The sequence below is a fragment of the Mustela lutreola genome, chromosome 5 (genome assembly GCF_030435805.1).
Source record: "Mustela lutreola isolate mMusLut2 chromosome 5, mMusLut2.pri, whole genome shotgun sequence".
Taxonomy (NCBI): Eukaryota; Metazoa; Chordata; class Mammalia; order Carnivora; family Mustelidae; genus Mustela; species Mustela lutreola.
Window position 1 is genome coordinate 58,014,628 of NC_081294.1, and position 22,519 is coordinate 58,037,146.

Genomic DNA, 22,519 nt, shown 5'->3' on the forward strand with positions numbered 1-22,519 from the left:
TCTAAGTCTGGCCCTAGCATCCCTGGGCTCTGCCTTCCTTCCCTTTCTCTGCTCAGCAGCATCCTTAGGAGACTCACACAGCAGGCCAGCCATGGGATCTGCCTGCAGAGGCAGCCGGGTTCTTGGGAAATTTGAAGCTACCTCCCATAGTCGTTAAGACTCACACAAATCCAAGTTCAAGTCTGTGCTTGGCCACCAACTACTGTCAAGGGCCCTGGGTACGTTACTTTACTTCTGTCATAGCCATTACTCTCTCCTGAGAAATGGGGATGCAAATCGGGTTTCTGGGAGGATGGAAAGAGATAACATATGTTAGCACTTGCCCTCATGCCTCGCACATAACAAGTGCCCAGAAAAATAATAGACGCTCCGTATTTTTGATGATGACTTTTCCCGCTGCTGTGCAGGAGGAGGTGGAATGGAAGAGTCGGGGATTCCATCCTTGCAAGTGTGTCCTACCCCCCACCCCCGCTTCCTTATTTTTCGGAACTGAGCTTGGGTCCTCTCTGTCTTCCGTCTGCTCAGTCCTTACGGTGGGGTCTTGCAAAACGCCTTGTTGTGATCTATAGATCCAGGTGCCGTGTCCTGTCCAGAACCTAGGGGCCCGTTCTCCTAGCTAGTGGACAAGCAGTCCCAGCAGTGCACGCGGCTGGGCCTAGCGGCCTCTCGTTCAGTGACTCGAACGCTCTACGTCGGACCCGAGCTGGCATCCCGAGCAGCGCAGGCAGGCCGCCCGAAGGGAAGCCAGCCCCCGCTGGAGCACGGCCCTGCTGCTCTCATCCTTGCACAACCCCCCCTTAGCAGTCAGCCTCTTTGAAGGAGAGAAAAGAAAGTGTGCTGAGCTTTAATGAGGAGTTGGCCGGGCTCCCTTTGCCACAAGCCTGGCTGGAGGCAGAAGATGAACAGGCCCCCGTGAGTGCCCCGCTGGTGCTAGTCGTCCCTGGATGTGACCCGAGACCCTGTGGTAATGTGGCTTCAAGCAGCCCTCGCTCACATGTGCTGCTCCCCTGCTGAGTGCGCCTTGCCGTGGGAGGTAGAATCCACATCTGAGCTGGGACCAGGGATGCCGCCAGCACGGGGCACGGGAGCAGCAGGCCGTCCCTGGGAAATGTCACCATTTATTGTTTTTCCTGTCCACATCGACCCTCAGCAAGCAGAAGTTCCAAATGGCGATTAAGTTATTTCCCCCCTTCTCAGGGTCGTGGACCCTGTAATAACATCTTTCTGAAGGGCAATGAGTCTGTCTTTAACCTTGCCCTCCTTGGCAGGTGTGTATCGGGGGTGGCTTCCAGAAGCATCTGTTGGCGGTATACTGCATGCCCGTGAATGCTCTCCCTTCTGGGGGAGTGGCAGACCCGGCTGGATGGTCCAGGCTCCTTTGCTCTTTCCTGCAGCTCCTCCTGCAAACCCACTAAGTTATCTTAATTACCATTCCTCCTTGGTCTCTGCCAAGAAGTGGGGTAGATTTATAATTGGATCGGTCAAATATTTGCTGTGGTTTATTTTTTTTGCCTCTCAAGTGCTCGTAAAAGTTGCATTTTCCTGCCGCATTCAGTATGACTGATGACTCAAAGGCACGGTCCTCGTGTTGTGTGCCAACACAGGTTATTTTTCAAAGGCCAAGGAAAAAGAGAGAACTGGGAGTGGGGGGGTGTTTATTTTGGGTTCTTGCACTCTCACTTTCTGGGTGGCTTTATTGCCGAGTCAAGAGAGACGAGCTGCCTTGAGAAACAGACTTCCTCCCGTAGCCAGCCCGTGCACACATCCGTCTCCTGCTGGGATTTGGTCATGAGCCCCCTTCTCTCTTCCAGGGCTTCGGCAGATCTCTTAGATAGAATATGCTATGGAGCAACCTCTCAGTCATCCAAGCCCAGCACTATCTCCTGAGCATCCCTGTATCCAGGATTGAGCGTGATGCGGTCTGGGAACAGAGGAGACAGATGTCCCTGGTACTAAGCCTGAGTTATCCATCCCCAGTGCTGGGACATGAAAAAGAAACTCTGGCCAGGGCCTGTGCCATTGGAAAATGGCCTCCTTCTAGAGTCAGCCAGGCTGCCAAGGAAGCTGGCCAGACTGCAGTCTAGGAATCCGAGAGAGCAGGCGCTCTTCTGGACCAGATGGCCTCCCTGCAAACAGGCTTCTTCCTGAGCTCCCACACCCGTGCCCTAGCAGGCCATGTCTGCAGTTGGCTGCACTGATCTACCTTGTGTTTCTAGCCTCCAACCCCTCCCAAGGTTATAGCAGCCCTCAGTGGTGCTCCATGACGCTGCTTATCACCTGTTCCTCTGCAAGTCGGGGAACATATAATCCAGACCGGAGCACTTTCTGGAGTGAAAGGAGGAACAAGAGGTGTCAAGTAGGACACCTCTGGGCAAACAGGGGTAAACAGACACCCCACATATAATAGGCTGTGGCTTGACGCCTTGGCAAGTATGCTGGAACCGTCCATGCTCTCGGCAAGTGAACTAGGAAGTAAGAGAAGCATAACATCCAGAGATCTCTGAGGGCTATGCTGAAGTAACAAGGAAGTCTCAACATTTCAGTGCTTCCATTTAAGAAATGTTCACTGCTTGCTTGTGTCAATTTCAGCCTTCCTGCAAGGGCTCATGCTAGGAACCAGGCCATTCCTGTCTTGTGGCTCTCCCATTGTGGGCTTGATGGCTGTTTCGGCACCTTCCAGAGGCAGAGAGGGATGGAGAGAGAGCAATAGGAGGTTATACCAGATATTCTATGGCAGGATCTAGAAGAAGGAGCCCATCCCACTACTTAAGTTCCATTGACTGAACACTACGACGTGCTCCCACCTGGCAGCAAGGAGCCAGGAAAAGAGTGAGACCCTGATATGGACAAGGGTCAGCCATCACTCCCACAGAGGACACTAAGAAACAGTATCAAAGTGGGAAGGGAAAACAAAAGAAGGAACAGGGGAAGAAAGCAGGCATTGTACAGCATCCCACTGAGAACTGGAAAGGTGATGTCATTACGGCCTTATAAAGTCACCTTTCAAATCTTAATATATGTGAATGTGCAAACACCCACAACGTCCCATCACAGCCGTTCTGCACCGGCTGCTGCCTGATCAGCCTCCCAAACTGTAACGCTACCCCTTCCTCTTGCATGAAAGAAAGCACATTAGGGAGTGCAAGTGATTATTACTAAGAGACTAAACCTGGACCATATTCCAATTTTTTTTTCTTTCTGGTGGAATTTATTTATGAATTTAGTATTTTATTCATTTGATATTTAATATTTACTGACCAGACTCTGCTCGAGATAAATGAGGGATGGCAGGGAATTATCATAACGGTAGCTCACACCTTGAGGCTTGTTCACTGCACACAAAGTGCGATTCTAAGCACTGCACATGAATTTATTCACTCAACCCTTACAATAGTGTTTTGACAGAAATGTGATTATTGTCCCCATTTTAAGGATGAGGAGACTGAGGCACAGAGAACTTAAATAGCTTTTGCAAGTGTGGCAAGAAGTAAGTGGCAGTGCTGGGATTCCAGCTCTGAAGTCTTTTTTTTCCCCCCCAAGCTTTTAATTTATTTGACAGTGAGTAAGAACAAGAGCACAGGAGTGGACAAGCAGGAGGAGGGCCAGAGGGAGAGGGAAAAGCAGGCTTCCTGCTCAGTGGGGAGTGGGATAGGAGGCTCATTCCAGGAACCTGGGATCATGACCTACACTGAAGGCAGATGCTTAACGAACTGAGCCACCCAGGGGCCCCAGCTCTGAAGTCCACTTAACCATTCTGCCATGCAGGCAAAACCCCTGCCCCCCTGGAGTTTACATTCTTCTCATTAGACTGACAACACACATAAAACCAGATCATAGCAGTGTAGAGAGTGACGAGTGTTTTGAGAAAAGCAAAGCACGTTAAAGGGTAGAGGATTGAGGCGCATTGGACACTGCTGTTTCACACCGGCATGTCCCCATACCCTGTTTGACAGCCCCTGGCTTGCAGAGTCTTTCTTTAATGAAAACTGCCCTCCACTGCTGCTTTGGAGTGACTTGGAAGAGCCAGCGAAAATAGATGTTTTCTCTCTCCTCTGACAATACCTTTGCCCAGAGCCATTTGATTGGTTGTACAGTGGGCACTGCTGCTGGTTCTAAGTCATTTCTGTTCTTGGCCAGCAGGCCAGTTCAGCGAGAGATGACTGATGTCCAAATTAATAATGAGCAATGACCCCACACAAGTAATCACCTTCTCCCAACTTTTCTCATGGGGGTGATTTTCTGGACCCCAAATGAAGTATATTCTTCTCACCTAAGCACCGAGGAAGTTACGCTCATTCCTCTGGCTGACAGCAATTTGTAGACATGGGTCTGGGTAGCTGGACATTTACGAGGTTGCTAAGAAACAAATGCTTTGGTTACAAAGGTCTCCGAAAGCAGCTCTGGTTTGATGTATCACTGCGTATCATTTCTTTTATCCCATAAAGACACCCCTGACCAGTGGGATATGGGGTAGGGGAAAGCTAAAGAACAAATACTCGTTTTCTGAGAGATGAGGAAATTTCCACTTCCTAAGCAGCTGTCTGCCACCCCCGATGGAAAAACTGGAACCATGTACTTCTCTTCTCTGATCCTTATGATTAGCAAATAAGTAACTCATAGTCTGGAGGTACTTAGTAACATGGTTAGTACCTTCCAGGCACTGCCCGAAGCATTATGTCATGTCATCCTTAGAACATCTCCAAAAATTGAGTATTATTGGGGCGCCTGGGTGGCTCAGTGGGTTAAAGCCTCTGCCTTCGGCTCAGGTCATGATCCCAGGGTCCTGGGATCGAGCCCCGCATCAGGCTCTCTGCTCAGCGGGGAGCCTGCTTCCCCCTCTCTCTCTGCCTGCCTCTCTGCCTACTTGTGATTTCTGTCTGTCAAAAAAATAAATAAAATCTTTTAAAAAAAAATTGAGTATTATTACCTAGTATGCAAACCAGGAGAAGGCTAAAAGTTGATTGACCCAACTTCAAACAATAGCAAGTAGCAGTCAGAATTCAAACCCACCTTTGCCTGATGGTAAAGCCTTTGTACTACGGATTACAGATTCTTTGTTTTCAATGATCACTTTTCAGATGGGAAAAACTGGCAATTCTGATCATGGGGAAGTCGCATTAATAGATTCCTGGAGTTTAATTCTATGAAGTTCATGAAAGAGGTTATAGTCAATGTCTGTAACCTATAAAATCCTTTTTATGGAGGGGGAAGTGGTGAGAGAGAGCTTAATCCCACAGTAGTGGTTTTTATCTGCTACAGACCTGTGCTTTGAATGTTCTCGGGAAGTCACAGTGCAACTGACTTTTCCATGCAGTGATTTTGAAAGAGTTCACAAGATTAGCCCATTTCTACAGGGGTCTTATCGATTTTCTTGTCAACAAGTAAGAGACATTGGTGTCCTCTGCCTCTTCCCTCATCCCCTCTGTCCAGCCCACGGTCAAGGGGTGGGCTTTCTTAAAAATATTCCTCCAAAGTTGTCTCCTCTCCTCACTGACTGTCCTGATCCAGACCCCCGTCGTGTCATACTTGAGCTTCTATAATCACTCCCCAACTGGTCTTCCTGGTTCTTTTCATGTTCCCCTCTGCTGTATCCTGTCTGCAAATGAATTCCTCAAAACAGTCCTTTCGTTGCGTCAGTCACTGTTCAGAGATCATCAGTGGCTCCTACTAACCCACCAGCAGATTTTGCCAATCTCTTGGGTCACACTGGCTTCCCCCATTCCCCTCATCTTGGTAGCCTTCATTGGCCACTCTGTCTCTCATTGATCCCTTCTAGTTAGAAGCCCACTTTCCACTGAAACAGAATTTCATATTTAATTGCTGGTTAATCTGAGAGATCTAGGTCTCAGTTTTTGCTTGGCTACGTAGTTGCCGTGTGACTTTTGACAAGTTGTTTGGCTACTCTGCCCCTCAGTTTTCTCATCTGCAAAATGAGATACAAAGAGTACTTATCTTTAGGGTTTTTGCAGGAGTAGAATGATATGAGGATGGTAGTGATGATGATCGCTAGCTAACACATATTTTGTGTTTGCTCTGTGCCAGGCACTGTTCCAAGTATGATCTTATTTCTCACAACAACCTGTAACATACGTGCTATTATTTTTTTTGTTTTGTTTTGCAAATGGGGAAACTGAGGCACGGATAGGTAGAGCTAGTAAGTGAGAGATTCTCTCTCAGTCTAGCTGCACAGATCTCATCCTTTTTTTTAAATTAAAGCATAGTTGACATATAGTGTTACATTAGTTTCATATGTACAACATAGTAGACACAACCCTCATTCTCTTTTTTTAAGATTTTTATTTATTTATTTGACAGAAAGTGAGAGAGAGAGGAAGAGGGAGAGAAAGGAAGACAGCAAGCTCAAATGGGGGAATGGCAGGCAGATGAGAAACAGGCTCCCTACTCAGCAAGGAGCCCAATGTGGGGCTCGATTCCAGGACCTGAGATCATGACCTGAATCAAAGGCAGCTGCTTAACCAACTGAGCCACCCAGGCGCCCCCACAACCCTCATTCTTAACTAATCTGCTGGTAGATGATCAGTAAATGATAGCCGATAACACAGGTCTATAATTCCTTATCTGAAACGCTTGCCAAGCCAGATGATTTTTGGAATCCAGAATTTTGGGACTTCCAAGAAAGTTACACTTGGCATATACTAGGTATTATATAACACCCCAGTGTAGATTGGAACAATAACCTCCCTCCCTCCCTCTGTTTCTCTGTCTCTCTCACACACACAAGAGAAAACACAAAAGTTTTGGCTTTAAAGCTTTTTGGATTTCAAACAGCAGAAAAGGGATTGTGCCTATAGTAATAAAACTATTAGCAATAATGATAAGCATAATAAATGGTGGCTTACTGTTACAACTTTTCTGACTCTTCTTTTTTTTACTGGATGAGCTCACCGTAAAATGCGCTCAAAAGTATTTTTTAGCTAACTAATGGGGTGGGAAGGGAAGCTGCTAGTCATGGGACCAGGTCTGCCACCTCTTTCACACATGGGGTGCTCTCTCTTCTTACTCTAGTATGACTTCATGGAGCGTCTGGATGGGAAGGAGAAGTGGAGTGTGGTTGAGTCACCCAGGGAACGCCGGAGCATACAGACCCTGGTGCAGAATGAAGCCGTGTTTGTACAGTACCTGGACGTAGGCCTGTGGCACCTGGCCTTCTACAATGATGGCAAAGACAAAGAGATGGTTTCCTTCAACACTGTTGTCTTAGGTAGGTATGAGGTCTCTGAGTGATCATGCCACCAAGGGAAGAATGGAAACGTTCTAGGTTTTTCCACAGAAAATCATCTTCCAATGTAGTTTCTACCCTGTAGGAAACCAGACCAGAATCCTTTATTTAAGCCTCATGGTATTTTCCACCTAAAACTAGCCCAGATTTAAATAGGATCCAGTTGTGGTAAAGAGCTTGGGTCAGACAGGCTGGCTCAAGTCCTGGCCACACAACCTATGCAAATCAGTGGATTTTTGTAAGCTTCAGGTTCCTCACAGTAAAAAAGAACCAACTAGCACCCACCATATAAGGCTAATTGTAGGAATTAAATAATATACAGTATATAAAACTCTAAATATGCAGTAAAGCCAATAAATACAGACCATTCACATCAGCTCAGAATTTCTCTGAAAATCCAGAAAAGCTAAAAATCAAAAGTTTAAAAAAAGAAAAAAGACCCACATAAAAATAAATCAAGAAAAGGATATAGACATAAGGGAAAAAAATCATATCTTTGTTCCCAAGGAGGTAAATCTCAAAATGTTTTAATTAAACACTTGCCATTTTTGGCATGTTTTAGCCCTGTTTTTTTATTAGCTATTAAAGGAGAAGCAATGCTTTTATTCAAAATTTCTTCTTATATGTGCATACAAACTCCTGAAAGGGCCATTAGTTTGAGAGGATTTTATGAAATTTTCTAAAGCAAACCTTAAGAATTTTACCAATCACATAAGCCACAGATACTTTCATTCAATTTATGTTGTCATTAGGTTTTTATCCTGATGAGGATAACAGATCCTGGGTAGAATGTCCGTGAGTTGGGGCAGCGTGTTAGACATACTTCACAGAAAAATCCACTGAGACTCAGAAAACTCGGTCCCTCCGAGTCCCAGGATGTGGACATGATAGGAATGGATGGGCTTCTGGGCCTCTGGGCATGTCATCCCCACAGGGTTGGGTCGTGGATCTCAAGGTTCACCGAAGGAGTAGTGTTACGAGGAGAGACCTGGTGAGAGAGGATCAGATCGCAACTCTTCTGTCCCACATCCTGACTGGGAAAGTCACTTACCCCCTGGAGCCTCAGCTTCCTCTGTGAAAAGGACCACATCCCTGACAGGAAGGATGATGTAACTTTACATCCGGAACACATCTGCCATGGCGTGGGTCGCCACCGAATGAGAGCAGATGGCTGTTTAGGAGCATATCGTATACAGCTATTTTCCTATTGACTGGATCCTCAGAACTTCTTTACTGGTCTCAACGGATTTCTCTGAAGGGTTCCTCGATTCTTGAAAGAGGTAGGGAAGCCAAGTTAAAATTCAGGGCTTACTTTTTTTATCAGCAGCCACAACTTTCAAATGGTCTAAAATCAGGATTTGGTAGTGACCGTAGTGTTAAAGTTAACCCTCATTCCCTCTGCCAAGGAAAACTTGATCCTATCCGAACTGGCCAAATATACAAAGGCAGGGGTTTGGCACACTATAGCCCATGGGCTAAGTCTGGCCCTCTGCCTGTTTTTATAAATAAAGTTTTTCTGGAGCCCAGCCATGTTCATCTGCTGACATATCGTCTATGGCAGCTAAAACAACAGAGCTGAGTAGCTGCCATGGAGACAGCTTGGCCAGCAAATCCTAAATATTTACTTTCTGTCCCTTTACAGTGAAAGTTTCCCAACCCCTGCTCCCAACTAATGTCATAAACTTTGTATCATGGAAGCCACTGGAAAACATCTTCCATGGTTAGAGAATATTTCCAGAAGCAGATTATGGATCCACGGGGGAAAGAAAGCAAAAAGGATTAAAAATCAACTCACAGAAGGAAAAAAGAAAAAAACTGGTTTGAGATGTTGAGATTAAAAGCAGTCTTTAAGAACATGATGAGAAATGACATCCTTTTTGTCACCTTGTATTTAACTAAAAACTTCGCACATCCTTAAGAGCCCACGCCATAAACAGCAGCTGGCTTAGTTGGAGTCTACAAGGACTCCGTGAGATGGAAAATGACACCAACGACAACCACCACCCTCCATACATTTATGCTGCACGGACCAGGGGCCAGCCTCTGGCTTAGGCCCTCTGTGGGGACGAGGCTGGCAAACTCACAGAGTAGTTACGTGAGGGAGGTACTCCCAGGGCTCCATTTTCTACTTGAGAAGCAAGACTGAGAGAAGTTAAGCAACTTGCCCAAGGTCACACGTGGTAATCAGGGGGTGGAGTCGGCACCCAAACTCTCCAGAGAATTGTGCTTAACCACTGGATTGCTCTGGATTCCTGCCAAATAAATGCCTTTCCCCCTGCTCAACAAGTTTTCTGGGGGCCAGATTATCTAATAGTGGCTTCTGCCCTCCGTCTCCTCTATCCACATAGACACAGACGTTGCAGTAGGGAGATGCCCTTCTCCCAGGCCATTACCCTCGTTCAGAGATGGGAATAGCAATTCTCCCCAGAGGATCTCTCTCGTCTGGACTGTAACTCAAAGAGAAAGTCAAAGGTAATCGGCCTAATAATTGGGCAGACATCTTGATAGAGCAATGATAGTAATTGGCCTGAAATGCAGGGAAAAGAACAGTGTTTTATTTGGTTCAGAGGTTCTCCCACACATATCTATTATCAGAACGTTCTCCATCAAGAGCAGCCAGGAGCGCCAAAAGCCCCTGTGATGTGAAACAGAAGGGAAAATGTTAGACGGGTGTCAACCAGCGATCACGCTAAATATACCTTTGACTCAGGGAAGTCTTTTGATGTGTTTTGGAGAGAAGCAGCCTGCTTTCAGAAATGAGTTTCATCTCAGGGGACAACAGAGTGGCATACTTGAAGCACGGTGCGGGTGTGGAGGCCGCCCTCCGCCTGCGTAAAAACCCCATTTACTGGGCTGCCTCTCAGCACCTGCCATTGTTTCCTCAAGAAAACCTAAACCAGGGTGACAGAAAGGAAAACTGATAATATGGCCACCGGAAGGGCGGGGTCGCTTGCACAGTTCAGCCAGACCGTGGGATTGTTCTTTCTCTCAAAAACTGTAGAAATCCGGGGAGAAGGCCATGAAAAATAGTCTCTGTCACAGTTTTTGCTTATTTGGGATTCTCCTACCCTATGTGCATACGCACACACACACTCTCTGACAGCTGTTTACCAAGGGCCTGCTGTGTGCCAAGAGTTGAGAATACCTCAGTGAATGATTCAAATCAGGTCTCTTCCTCATGGAGCCTGATGGAGGAAGAAAGACACATGAAAAGGCAACCATAAGAATTACAAGAGCCTAGAGAAGGGGTATAAAACCCTTCCTGATTGAGGGAAGGTGAGGAAAGAAGGTGCCCAGAAGGTACATATTTCCTAAACTGACATCGAAGGACCTCAGCTAAAGGGCAAGGAGGCCTTCCAGCCCCACAAAGAGCCCATGCAAAGAGCTCGGTCCCTCTCTGTGCGACTCTGATGGTGAAAGAGCTCCCTCGGCCTCTGCTGCTTTGTCTCTGAAGATGTTAGGTTTGGAAAAGGGAGGTCTGAGCTCACAGATGTTAGTTTCCACCAAACCATCCCCAGACCTAGATGCTGGTCTAGGGAAAAGCAATCTCTAATTCGCTGTAGGGGGTACTTCTTAAAATGCAAACAAGACAGTGCCATTTCTATGTTTAAAACTATTTGTTTCCGTTGGTCACAGAATCAATATATATATCAGCCTGTATTGTCTATGACAGTGAAAATGCTATGAGGCCAGAGAACTCGCCTATCTGCTTGGATTCACCAATGCCTGCTACAGTGCCTTGCAAATAATAGATTTCTAGTTAATAAAATGAGCCATACATCAGGAACTGTGACAGTTCTGAGAGCTCACCCTAATTGTAAGCTAATATGTCAGCCTGCCACAATTTCATAGATATTATCAGAATACATGAAACTCCTGGGTCAAAGACAAGGGCCTTTATTACTCAGAGCAAGGCAATATCTAGATTCTGGTAAATGTGCCAGTCCCTCAAGCCCCAGTTCCCACAGGGCAACATCAACAGGGTCAGCTAGGACCGACACATGCAATGGATTGCATTACAGAGGGGAAATCCTGAGTTTATTACACCTGAGTTTCTCAGAGGTGACGGTGAGCCTGCCTGTTCTTTGCACTAGAGTAAGATATTATCTTTATTACACTGGGGAGTAAGCAAACCCTTCCTTTGCTCTGGAGACAGACACCATATCTGTCCTCCAATGTGGTTCACTATGCAGACAACCTTGAAAAGATAGTCCAGAACTATGGCAGTCGGTGTCTTGGCTCACAAGACATTGAGAAACATGAGTGGGGAATTGGAGACATGGAGAATGGTCTCTGAAAACCATGTGAGATTGCTGATTTTGGGCCTGCCCAAGCAACTATTTCATGATTCAACCAAAAGCTTCTTGAATGAATGAATGCACGGTGAATAGATGGAAATCAGGAGCCACTGGATGTTTCTCAGCCCACCTGTAGAGCCAACCTCAAGGACTTTCAGCCTGAAGTGTTAATTGATAAACGTTAAATAAATTGGTCTGCTCTGAGTGTACGGTGTCCTGCCTGATTTTGAAGAAGCAGATACGCTCACTGAGTTCTCCTCAGCATACAAGAATCCAACTACTGCTTGGTTCCGGAAGAAGAGAGCCGAGAAAGGAAACACTGTGGAAAGAAAGCAATATATGCAAGGTTTGGTTTTTCAGTACAGAGTGGGAATAAATGGGAAATCCTGTTTAAGGGAAGGACCTTTGCCGCTCTCAGGTTGCTCCATTAGAAGCCATCTGACTTGATAGTCTTTCAGCCAACATCACTGAGTCAATGACCCCAACTCCCCAGGGCTGTGTAAATGTCACACAGCCTGGGCAGAGTGGCTTGGATTTTTCTTTTCATCCTCTTAATAATTTGGAGCCTGAAATTCTGAATGTGTTTATTTTAATTTAAGGCCAAAAAAAAATGAGAATAATAATTTTTAAAAGAATATGACTGTGTCTGTGTAGACCCAAATCAACATGAAAAAGGTCCCTAAATGATCCCTTTGAAGTGATGACTTGAGAGTACACAGGGAAAGGTAAATCATGAAATAAGATGGCTATGCAGGTTAGAACAAATGGGAACTAACTGATTTTCATGAAAAATAAGATGTACAAAAGGTCAGCCCAAAAGGAATTTTGTACAGCCTAAAACCTACTTACTTAAAAATCATGCCTCCATTGGCCAGTCTTACACATTTGGATCTTTCTTTCCTGAAAGCAAGAATTTTTTCTACTCCACAAACCTGAGATCAGAAACATCCACTGTCATTTGGAGACTCATCCCCTGCACCTGAGGCTAAAGGCTCAGTATCACACATGTCAGACCAAATCTCAGACTGAGAGTCTGATATTGGAGGGGCTTGGTGGGAAGGGGCCAGCACTCACGATGCTTTAAACTTGCCAACATTCAGACATGGGAAATTTCAGATTTTTAAACCCAAACAAGTTGTTTCTTCTGAAAGACCAGGAGTTGCAACAGTACTTACCCTGCATCCCTGCCCAGATGCTGGTCAAATAGAGTGCGGTGGTTACTCCCACGCATTCTCCAAGTTGTCCTGGTCCCCTTAACTTCTCATTCCCTTTGCTCCCTCATGTTCCTGCCAGTGCCCTGGGGGTATTGGGGGTTTACTCCCACTGGTCTTCAGAAATGGTGGGCGGTTGATGATGACATTGCTTCATCCGCAGATAGAGGAAAAGGTAGTTGCTTAGTTTCTCTCTTTTTCAGATTCAGTGCAGGACTGTCCACGAAACTGCCACGGGAATGGCGAATGTGTGTCTGGGCTGTGTCACTGCTTCCCAGGATTTCTAGGAGCCGACTGTGCTAAAGGTACTTGCCACTATTTCCCTGCTACGGTTGGAAAACAATGCATAGGCTTCTCTGAGGGGGAGAGCGAGGGGGCACTAAAGAAGCCTCCCTGCGAGATTCTACTGGGACAGCTTGCAAGCTCATGCATGCTAGAAGGCCCAACCCTTGAGCAATGAGCAGGCTTTAATATATGACAATTGGCCGATATACCTATAAGAGCAGGGAGGTTATCCCTGGCACTGAGGTATGCTGAGAAGAAAGATTTGCTAAAAATGAGATGGTTGGATTCCTGTAAAAGCAAAAGTGAATTACCATCACTCCTTTCTTATAATCATTAAATTCTATGTAATGGAAGATTAAGCATCTCAGGGTTAGTAAATTTCATTCATTCTGGCCAGCTACACTCTTAATCTAGGAAGCGCTATTTATCTTGAAGGAATCGGTTTTAAATTGTGTTATTAATTTATCTACACTCCTTTGCACAGAATTGCTGGGGCCCTGGGATTCTTGGGGGAAAGGTAATATAAGAGAAAATGACTCTTGCAAGAACAGGGACTTAGGGGCTGCACACCTAGCTTGCAGGAGACCTTGAGCATAACCTTCAAGGGGCTCTATTAGAGGCAAAAGTAGTAGAGAGCAGAGCTTAGAAGCTCCAGTGGAAACCAAGTATGTTGATTCCTCACCCACCAGTCTGAGAAACAGCGAGGGAGGGGTTCAGGGCCCTTGCTGAAGGGCCAGGCACTCCTGTGTTGAATCCCACCTCTGCCACTTGAGGGTCTGTGTGATCTGGAGCCAAGGATCTAACATGTCTGAGTCTCTATTTCCTCCTCCGGAAAAGTGGGGGGTTCCTTTACACATTCTTTGTGAGCATGGGATGAGCTCTTAGCAGAATATGTTGTGTTCCCTCAAAGGGTTCATAGCTCTTAGCAGAATATGGTGTGTTCCCTCAAAGGGTTCATATTTACCATCTTTATTTATGTATATCACCTTATATTTATTTACATATTTATATAATAGTTTTATGTGCTCACCTTTAAAAGACCATGCTGCCTGGATGCTCTGAGAGAGAGGCAGTTGTTAATAAAGCTACTCTGTAAATGCTCAACAGTGCCACTCCTCTTTCCCATGCTCACCACAGTTGCTGAAGAAAACTGCATTTCAGTTATTCTCAGCATTTCATAGATGGGCGGTACCCAGCCTTCTGAGTGTTGACTGGTGAGCGAATGGGACTTCCTGGGCATGAAGTTCTGGATTTGGTTGCCCGTGCATGAGACCAATTCAGACATAATCTTCTATCACAAAATAATGCAAATGCTTTGGTAAACTCCTCAGAAAAAGAGAAGCTGGAAGGAAAAGAGAGCTAGAAGCCACCAGACTGTCGCCTCTGCACACTCTAATGGCATGCAGACACCTCCCCAGGTAGACCGTAGAGCTGGAGCTCCTACCCTTGAGTGCTTTGCTCAGTCAGCCTCTGAGGCACCATGATGGGAGGGAAGGTGGCTGACACGGTGCGTCACCATGCTGAGTGCCCTTCCTGGAGAACGCTGCAAAGGAGGGAAAACCTCAGGATCATTCGAATGGCCTTTCTTGCGTTATCTAATCTTCCTAGGAGCAAAGGCATTAATGAGAGGAAGGACGGAATGGTCCTTTCACATGTGGCTGCAAATGGGCTGAACCCTCTGCTGCATGGCATGTGAGCTGTAAATGTGTATTAACACTGACACACGTCAATGTATTATTAATCCTAAAAACCATGTGGGCTCTGATAGCCCATCCAGTTATTGGCCTTTCAGCCCTAAGTACCTCAGCCATTTAAGAACTCCTCGCTCTAAATCCATTTGCAGATGGACGTCCATTCTGCATTATGGATCTGTAATGGCGTGTGCATTTAGCTGCTTAAAAGGACTCTCGGTGTGTGTTTTGCATTCACCACCTGTACTGTGGCTGGGTGCACACTCCGAGGGTGCATTAGCCATGGTATATAATTGATCCTTGTGAAACAAATATTGAGCGGCTGTTAAGAGTAGTTACTCCTGCATACTCAGGCGCTGTTCCTGAAATCAGCCTTTGAACTTGTTGCATATTTTAATTTCGTTCTTGAGGCCTACAGTGGACAGAATTGAAGTATTAAAGAATAAAATTGTTTTCTCCTTGTCTCCCTCTTCATTTTTGGCGAAGTTGCCTTTAGAGTATTAGAAGTAAATTGCGTCTTTGCCCTAGCCATATTTCTTCCTTAGTATTTTTGAAATGGACACAGTTTAAGCTCCTTCATTAACAACAATATTGGGAAATATTCCAAGCCTTTATTTCCTGAACTTTTTTCATGTGCCGCCTTTATGATTTTTGCCCAATTCAACCTGTATTATTATGTACTTAACGTATCTCTTTAAGTCAACTCGCTATGTTTACATAGATAAATTTCTTCTAAAAGGAACAATGTGAAAATCCAAAATTTAAAAAGAAACAACTTATCAATTGCAATAAGAGGAGATGTTCGTGCCACCTTTGATCTGTCAAGAGAGGAAAATTTTCAGTCACGGGCATTCAAGCCAGGTCAGCCTCTCACACATGTGTTCACACCAAGAATCCCAAAAGTGGACCTGAGCCCATGGGCAAGATCCTGGCTTCTAGACAGATTCGAACCTTGAACACCTCATTTTCTAAATATTGGCTCCTCAGAGTAACAAAAATCGCTAACTACCCCTCTGTGATGAAGTGAGAAACCAGAAAAAATAGGCACACAGATTTAACGGTATAAGCTTCAAGTGAGTAAATGTAATGATTAGCACCTGAGTTACTGGCGAGTTAAGCCTCCACTTTAGATTGTTTTTAAATAACAACTAATAGTTATTTAATATTCAGCATCTACCAGACATTGCATGAAGTACTTAAGACATACCATCTTATCCTTTCTCATATCAACAATATGAAATAAATCCTATTTTAACTACCCCCCCTGTTTTAAGGGTATCTTTTTTTTTAATATTGAAATCCTTTCAGACTTGCACACGGGTTGCAAAAATAGTACATACAGCTCCCGTACAGAAGTCACCTAATGTCAGCATTTTAAATGATCATGCTTCAGTCACTGAAATGAGGAAATTAACACGAAAGCTGTTATTGACTAATTTACAGACTTTTTTTTTTTTCCTGGTCCAGATCCCACATTGTATTTAGTTGTCATGTCTCCTTTGTCCACTCCAGTCTGTGAAGGGTCCTCAGTCTTTTCCTTGTGTTTCATGACCTCGTTCATTTCGAAGAATCCTGGTCAGGTGTTTTTCAGTATGTCCCTTGATGTGGGCTGGTCTGATGTTTTCTTGAGATTAGGTGGAAGTTGCACATTTTTAGCAAAATGCCATGTCGTTGTTAGTGAGTCATATCAAAGACGCACTTCTGATTTTCAGCCAGAAGAAACAAATAGAATGTGGTTGTGTGTGTGTGTGTGTGTGTGAGTGTGGGTGTGTGTGGGTGTGTGAGAGTGGGGGGGGTAGGTGTGTGTGTGTGCGTGTGTGTGTGTGCGTGTGTGTGTGTGTGTGTCTGTGAGTGTGGGTGTGTATGTGTATGTTCCCACCAGAGCTGTGAGGCTCCACCCCGCCGGTCCTGCACGGTTTGTCTGTGGCTGTGACAGGCTGCCACTCATACGCAGCTTCTGAGCCCAAGAAGCTCTGAAGTGTTAGCAGGAAGTAAGTGCAGCAGACAGAGTGAGGGGATCATGCTCGCCAGCGCAGAGGAGAGACAGCTGGCCCTGAGTCTCCTGCCATGCAGAGTGGCACATGCCATCTCCCAGCTGTGGCCCATGAACACTTCTCTTCTTCCTTGATAAAAGCCTTAGGAGGGCCCAAATCCCAAGTCCTCCCTCAACACAAGCTGGTGTTCACCTTTGTTCCCTCCTGACAGCGGTGCCCAGGATGCCTCCGGTCCCGCCAGTTTCCGCTGCTGCAGGCAGCAGGCAGACTGAGACCCTCCCACCAGGGGAGAAATTTGCCACGTTAGCAGGCGAGATTCCCATCACATCCGAGCAACCAGGTCTGTGTCCAAGTGACAGAAATACGGATTTACTCCCTTGACCTCACACGGCACCTCCCGTGCCCTCAGACGTGCCGTGCAGACGGCAGCTCCTTGTCTTCTTATAAACCTGCCAGTCCGCATCAGGCATCTGAAGACAGCCTTGCAGGGAATGGAGGAATCAGTCAGCATGAATTTGCAGAGCATTCAATCCCTGGCCCCCACCGACCTGGGGTCCTCAGGGGCTCAGAAGTCAAAACGGAGTTGACCCGCACATCAGAAGAATGTGTAAGGGTTCTAACATATTGTTCCAAGTCAGCTGAGGGGACAGAACTTACTCGTGCCTCCAACAGATGCTTATTATGGGCCTGCTCTGAGTCAGGGACTGTGCCAAGTGCCGGGAATACGAGGAGCAATCGTGCCTGCCAGGGCCCTGCCTTCTGAGAGCTTCTGGTCTGCTGCATGCACGTGATCAGCAAGTGGGAAGTATACGTGTGAAGTCTTAAATGCTGTAATGCAGACTTTGAATGGTGGAGACGTTATTTTTTTCAAGATTTTATTTATTTATTTGAGAGTGTGGCAGAGAGGTGGAGTGAGAGAGAGAAGCAGACTCCCTGCTGAGCAGGGAGCCTGATGTGGGGCTTGATCCCAGGAGCCTGGGATCATGACCTGAGCCGAAGGCAGATGCTTAACCCATGGAGCCACCCAGGCATCCCAAAAGACATAGGCATTATTAAGAAGATAAGTTTATGAAGAAATGAAGTATGAATCTATAAAAATAGCCAGTTAATATCAGGGAATGTGGAGAAAATTCTATGGAGAAGGAGTTCAATAAAGGAACTACACTGAAAGTGTCTTTCAATGTAGAATTTCATGAATTGTGCAGTGTCATAAGCAATGTGTCTGGATTCAGGCTCATGCGCAAATGGCATTTCTTTTCCAGTACTTTGTCCCGTTCTCCATCAGGTGCCTCTCTCAGTCCAGCTGTAATTAAGCTCATTATTGAAATTATTGTTTAGTCTCCAGTTTTGATTATTACTGTCCCCCTTGCCTGACTTTCTCATGGCTTGAGTGCTGTTTCTTGGGGGCGGGATGCTTTTTAATTATGCTTCCTTTTTTCTTTTATTTGCTTTTATTTGGAGGTCTTTCATTGACTCAAGATGCTCCTTGGGTTGCTTGTAACGCCGTCTTGCATTTCAGAAAACATCTGAGGCTTCCCATTCTTCTGTTTTGAGACTGGCTCATTTGCTTCCGAGCTTGAGGCCCCAAACCTGCATCAGAAACTTAAAACACCAGAGCCTTACTTGTTAGGTAATGTGTATTTCACAGGGACAAGAAGTGACAGCCGCCACTGCTCAGCAGCTGTCAGGGGAGGCCCAGAAATGCCAGAGCCGTGGGAATGCAAAGCCTTCTCTCTGGGGGTGGGTCTCAGCTCCTACCCAGCTTCTGTGAGGGTTTGAGAAAAGAGAACAGGGATCTTGCCATTTTTCTCCTGTTAACTGGCAAATGTCCCCACTACCCAGGCCCTCCTGGGCTTCCAGCGCTCGAGTCAAACTCCTCCTCATCTGTCATGGCTGACACTTCCTGAGTTCCGACTCCGCGCCAACCGCTGTTCTCAGCCACCACATAGCTCTCTCATTTAACCATCAATACCCCTATTTTATGTACGGCTGCTATCCCCTTCTACAGATGAGGAAAACGAAGCTCAGAGAGATTAGGTAACTTGCTAAAGATCGCTCAGCCAGTAAGGGGTATTGCTGGGATTCAAACCCAGCATTCTGGCTCGGGCTCTTCATACTAGACCATGAGATCGGCCTTAGGAGAGGTGCGGTATAAGGAAGAGGGGCTTTCCAAGCAGTTTGTGTGGTGGTGGCACGCTAGGATTTGGATCTGGACCCAAGGAAACTCTCTAGGAGAGGAAACTAGAGTTTACTGAGCAGAAAGCGGCTGGGCCGGCGTTCAAAATAAAGTCCGTCTGACTTCCGAGCCTGCCGCTCTGCGCCACTCTCCTCCCCTCCCAGAGAGATTCGTCATCTTCTTCATCACATCATTTGCCAAGTCCTGTCAACCTCCACCACGCTCTGCTCCGCTTCTCCTCTCTACTTTCACCATCGCTGTACGGCGCATGCGCCCACCAGCCTCTCTCCGATGGCTTTCCCCCTATTCAGGACCTCCAGCATTCTGCAGAGCTCCGGGTGCACATACAGCTACTATCTCTGCGAACACCTTCAAGAGCCAGGTGCCTCCCACAGAGGTTACCAGACTTTGGTTTGCAGAGGCTCACGTTTATGTTTACATGGGGAAGTTGTTACAAATGCATATTCCCAGGCTTGCCCCACCCCCCTCCCCACCTCCACCAGCCAATTCTAAATCCATAGGACTGGGCTGGGGCTCAGATATGTGCATTTTTAACGAGCCTCCCAGGGGAACTCTGATGCAGGTTGCCAGGGACCATATTCTGAGAATAAAGAACGTTCTTAAAGTAACATTCAAGATCGTTCATGATTTAAGCAGCTTTTGCACTATTATCTGCTACTAAAGCTCATACACCATATTTTCTAGCTACTTGTCATCCATAAAGCATCATGGCCCTGCTTCTTCCCTTTTGCTCATGCTGCTTCTTCAGCTGGAACGTTCTCATCAGTCCCAACCTTTCCTATCAAACTGCTACTCCCAGGTAGGTTCCCACCTCCCTGAAACACCCCTAGACAGGACCCTGCAGTCACACAGGGCTTAGCAACATCTTGGCAGTGTCCCTTCCTTCATGCTGGGCCAGGTTCTAGCCGGGCGATTCCATCCGTCTCCTGCTGGATCACACATTTCCAGCCGTACTCTTTATGACACCTCCTCGCACCCAGTTTGGTTCCCAGGAAGCGGTGTGTGGTCTCTAAATGTTCGGAGATCGGCAGTTAGGGGGTAAGACTCGTAAAGAGGAAAACATTGCCAGAAAATGTGCAAGAATCAAATGAGTGCTGGGGAACAGGGTTCTAATTTATCAGATTAATCATGCGGTGACGAATCAAGCCAACTTTGAGGCACAAATTTAAACGAAGGGAAGGAGGGAGGGAGGGAAAGAAAAGAGGAGGAATGAAAAAAGAAAGAAAAAAAGTTGACCTCGATCCCGCATTTTATGTGCATTATCTCAGAAGAGCGCAGTGATTAAGAACGAAACCGAGAATCTGAATTTACTAGAATCGAAGCCGTACTTCTCCAGTTAACTGGACCCATTTAAAAAAAATTACTTAACCTCCAGAAGCCTTGGTTTTCTTACAGTAATACTACCTGTGGGGACTAAAGAGTACATTCATGTCTAGTGTGTAGAACCATGCTTGCCATGGACCGAACGCTCCATAGACATTAGGTAGTATCTGTCTTCATGAGTCTTCATGAAATCACTGTTATTATCCTTATTTTACTGGGGAAACAGAAACTTAAGGAAAGTAAGCTACTTGCCCACAGTCACATAGGAGGACCCGATTTTGAAGCTGTGTCTGGCTGACTCTGAGGCTTCTAGGCCTAACGTCCACACAGGAGAGAAGCTTGGCAGGACGATGCCCCAAATCGAGGGTGGCTAAAATTCCCAAAGCCCACATGGACAGCTCCTAGCTGGACATGGCCTCGTAACCTGCTTTCCCCGTCCTAGCTGGACATGGCCTCGTAACCTGCTTTCCCCATTAGTCTCTTCCCTTAGTGGACTTCTGCACTCAGGAAAGGAACAACAAGCCCCTCAGCCTCTCCCTGCTGGTGGAGGGGTCCTCTCCACCGCCCCAGGAACACCTCTCGCAGAACTTTCTTAGCACAGAAGTCACCTCCCGCTTTTTCAGCCAGAGTCAGCTTTCAGTTGAAGACACTCGGGCCACACTGGTCCTCTCCCAGAACAAGCACAGATGCACCCTGTGCATGGTTCCTTCAGACCCTTGGTCTTGCACACCTGTCTCCCTCTGCTCCCTCAGCCCCCTTGACAATCCACAATAATGCAGAAGGGCCAGGGGCCATGGTGGCTGCCACAGGACATTGCGGTTTGATGGCTGAATCCCACCTCTCCTTCTACCCACCCCTGACCTGAGAAAATGTGCGGGAATTCTTTGGCAGCAAGGGCCTAGGACAAGGGGCTTAAAGCAGAGGCACTTGGAAAACACTTTGCAGAAGAGACTGAGGCACTATGCCAATGGTTCTGTATGATTATCTCATTTCATCTCCACAACGCACATCGTTATTTTCCCCATTCACAGCTTAGGAAACTGAGGCTCAGAGAAGGTAAGGCACTTGCCCAAGTACGGCGTTAGAACCATACTCATCAGGTTCACCTGTTAGTACACAGCTTGCTGGGCTCCCTCCAGAGTTTCTGAGTCAGTCAGTAGGTCTGGGGTCCTAGCCTCAGCCTGGGGAGCTTGCTAAATATCCAAATCCTCAGGCCCGATGAGTCAGAATCATCTTCTGATTCCAGCCCTTCTGAATCAGAATCTGCACTCTTAGAGGATACCCAGAAGACTCTTGTGCCATTCGGGTCTGAGTCTAGATAACGTTGCCCTTGAACTCTGCCGCGACTCCCCAAAGAGAGTTGTGACCAGAAGCAGCAACATTACTTTGACCCCTGCCCTGGCTCCCCGGCTCACAAAGGAACCACACCTCCAGCACACGAAAGTCACAGGGTCCATTATTTAGTGGCCTCCTGTGAGCCCATGCCCGCCGCCGCCGAAACTGGCTGTTGGCGTTTCCCGTGCTTGCTGTGTTACCAAACAAATCGCTTCTCAGGGCTTAAATCAGTCAGCCCTCCCCCAGCTAAATTGCTTTCGAGACTAGAAAGGTTTTTTGTGGTTTTTTCCCCTGTTTTAAACGACTAGGTAAGTTGCGAAGCAGTCTTAGGAAGCAGAGTGCCTAACCCTGGGGGAACTTGCTATCGATATGACGCACAGAGTATAAGTAGTTGAATTTTAGGAAAAACTTCTGTATTTGTAAATAAACCAGTGTTGAGAGAAGAAATTGACTGGGATGAGTGATGTGCAAGAGGGTGTTTTACCTTTATAATGGGATGAGTCAGAATAATTTTCTCCTAATAAAAAATGATAATAAAATCCATCTATAGATTTCTAATGATTTGCCAGGCACTGTACATAGCACTTTATAGATACTATTTCACTTCACTTGCTTAAAAACACAATGAGGTAGGTACTCCTGAATTCTTGTCACACTTTAAAAATAAGGAAATCAAGGCTGAAAATAGCATCTATTGTCACACAGCAAGTAAAAATGAAGGGAAATTCAGGCTAACTCCAAAGCCTATGCTCTACGAGGAACTGCTCTACTGGCTGGGGAGACAGCAGTAAATAAATAGACCCTTTAGGTCTTCTGGAAGCTTCCGTGCTTATAGATAACAAGACACAAGTAATCTGTGAACACCTCTCATTGCTTGAACCACAATAAGTGAAAAGCTACCTCATTTCTGGACTTGAGCTGCAGAAAGGTTTACTGTGTATTGTG

At 46.2% G+C, this 22,519-nt stretch overlaps 1 protein-coding gene across 6 annotated transcripts in view; it reads left to right on the forward strand.

Moving 5' to 3' along the window:
- Window positions 1–22,519, forward strand: part of TENM2 (teneurin transmembrane protein 2) — a 662,844-nt gene that overhangs the window by 475,047 nt on the left and 165,278 nt on the right. For all 6 annotated transcript variants that reach the window (XM_059174241.1, XM_059174242.1, XM_059174243.1 and 3 more), the window contains 2 exons: window positions 7,027–7,222; window positions 12,953–13,054. In XM_059174241.1, the coding sequence (XP_059030224.1) occupies window positions 7,027–7,222; window positions 12,953–13,054 (298 nt within the window). The remainder of the gene's footprint in view (window positions 1–7,026; window positions 7,223–12,952; window positions 13,055–22,519) is intronic.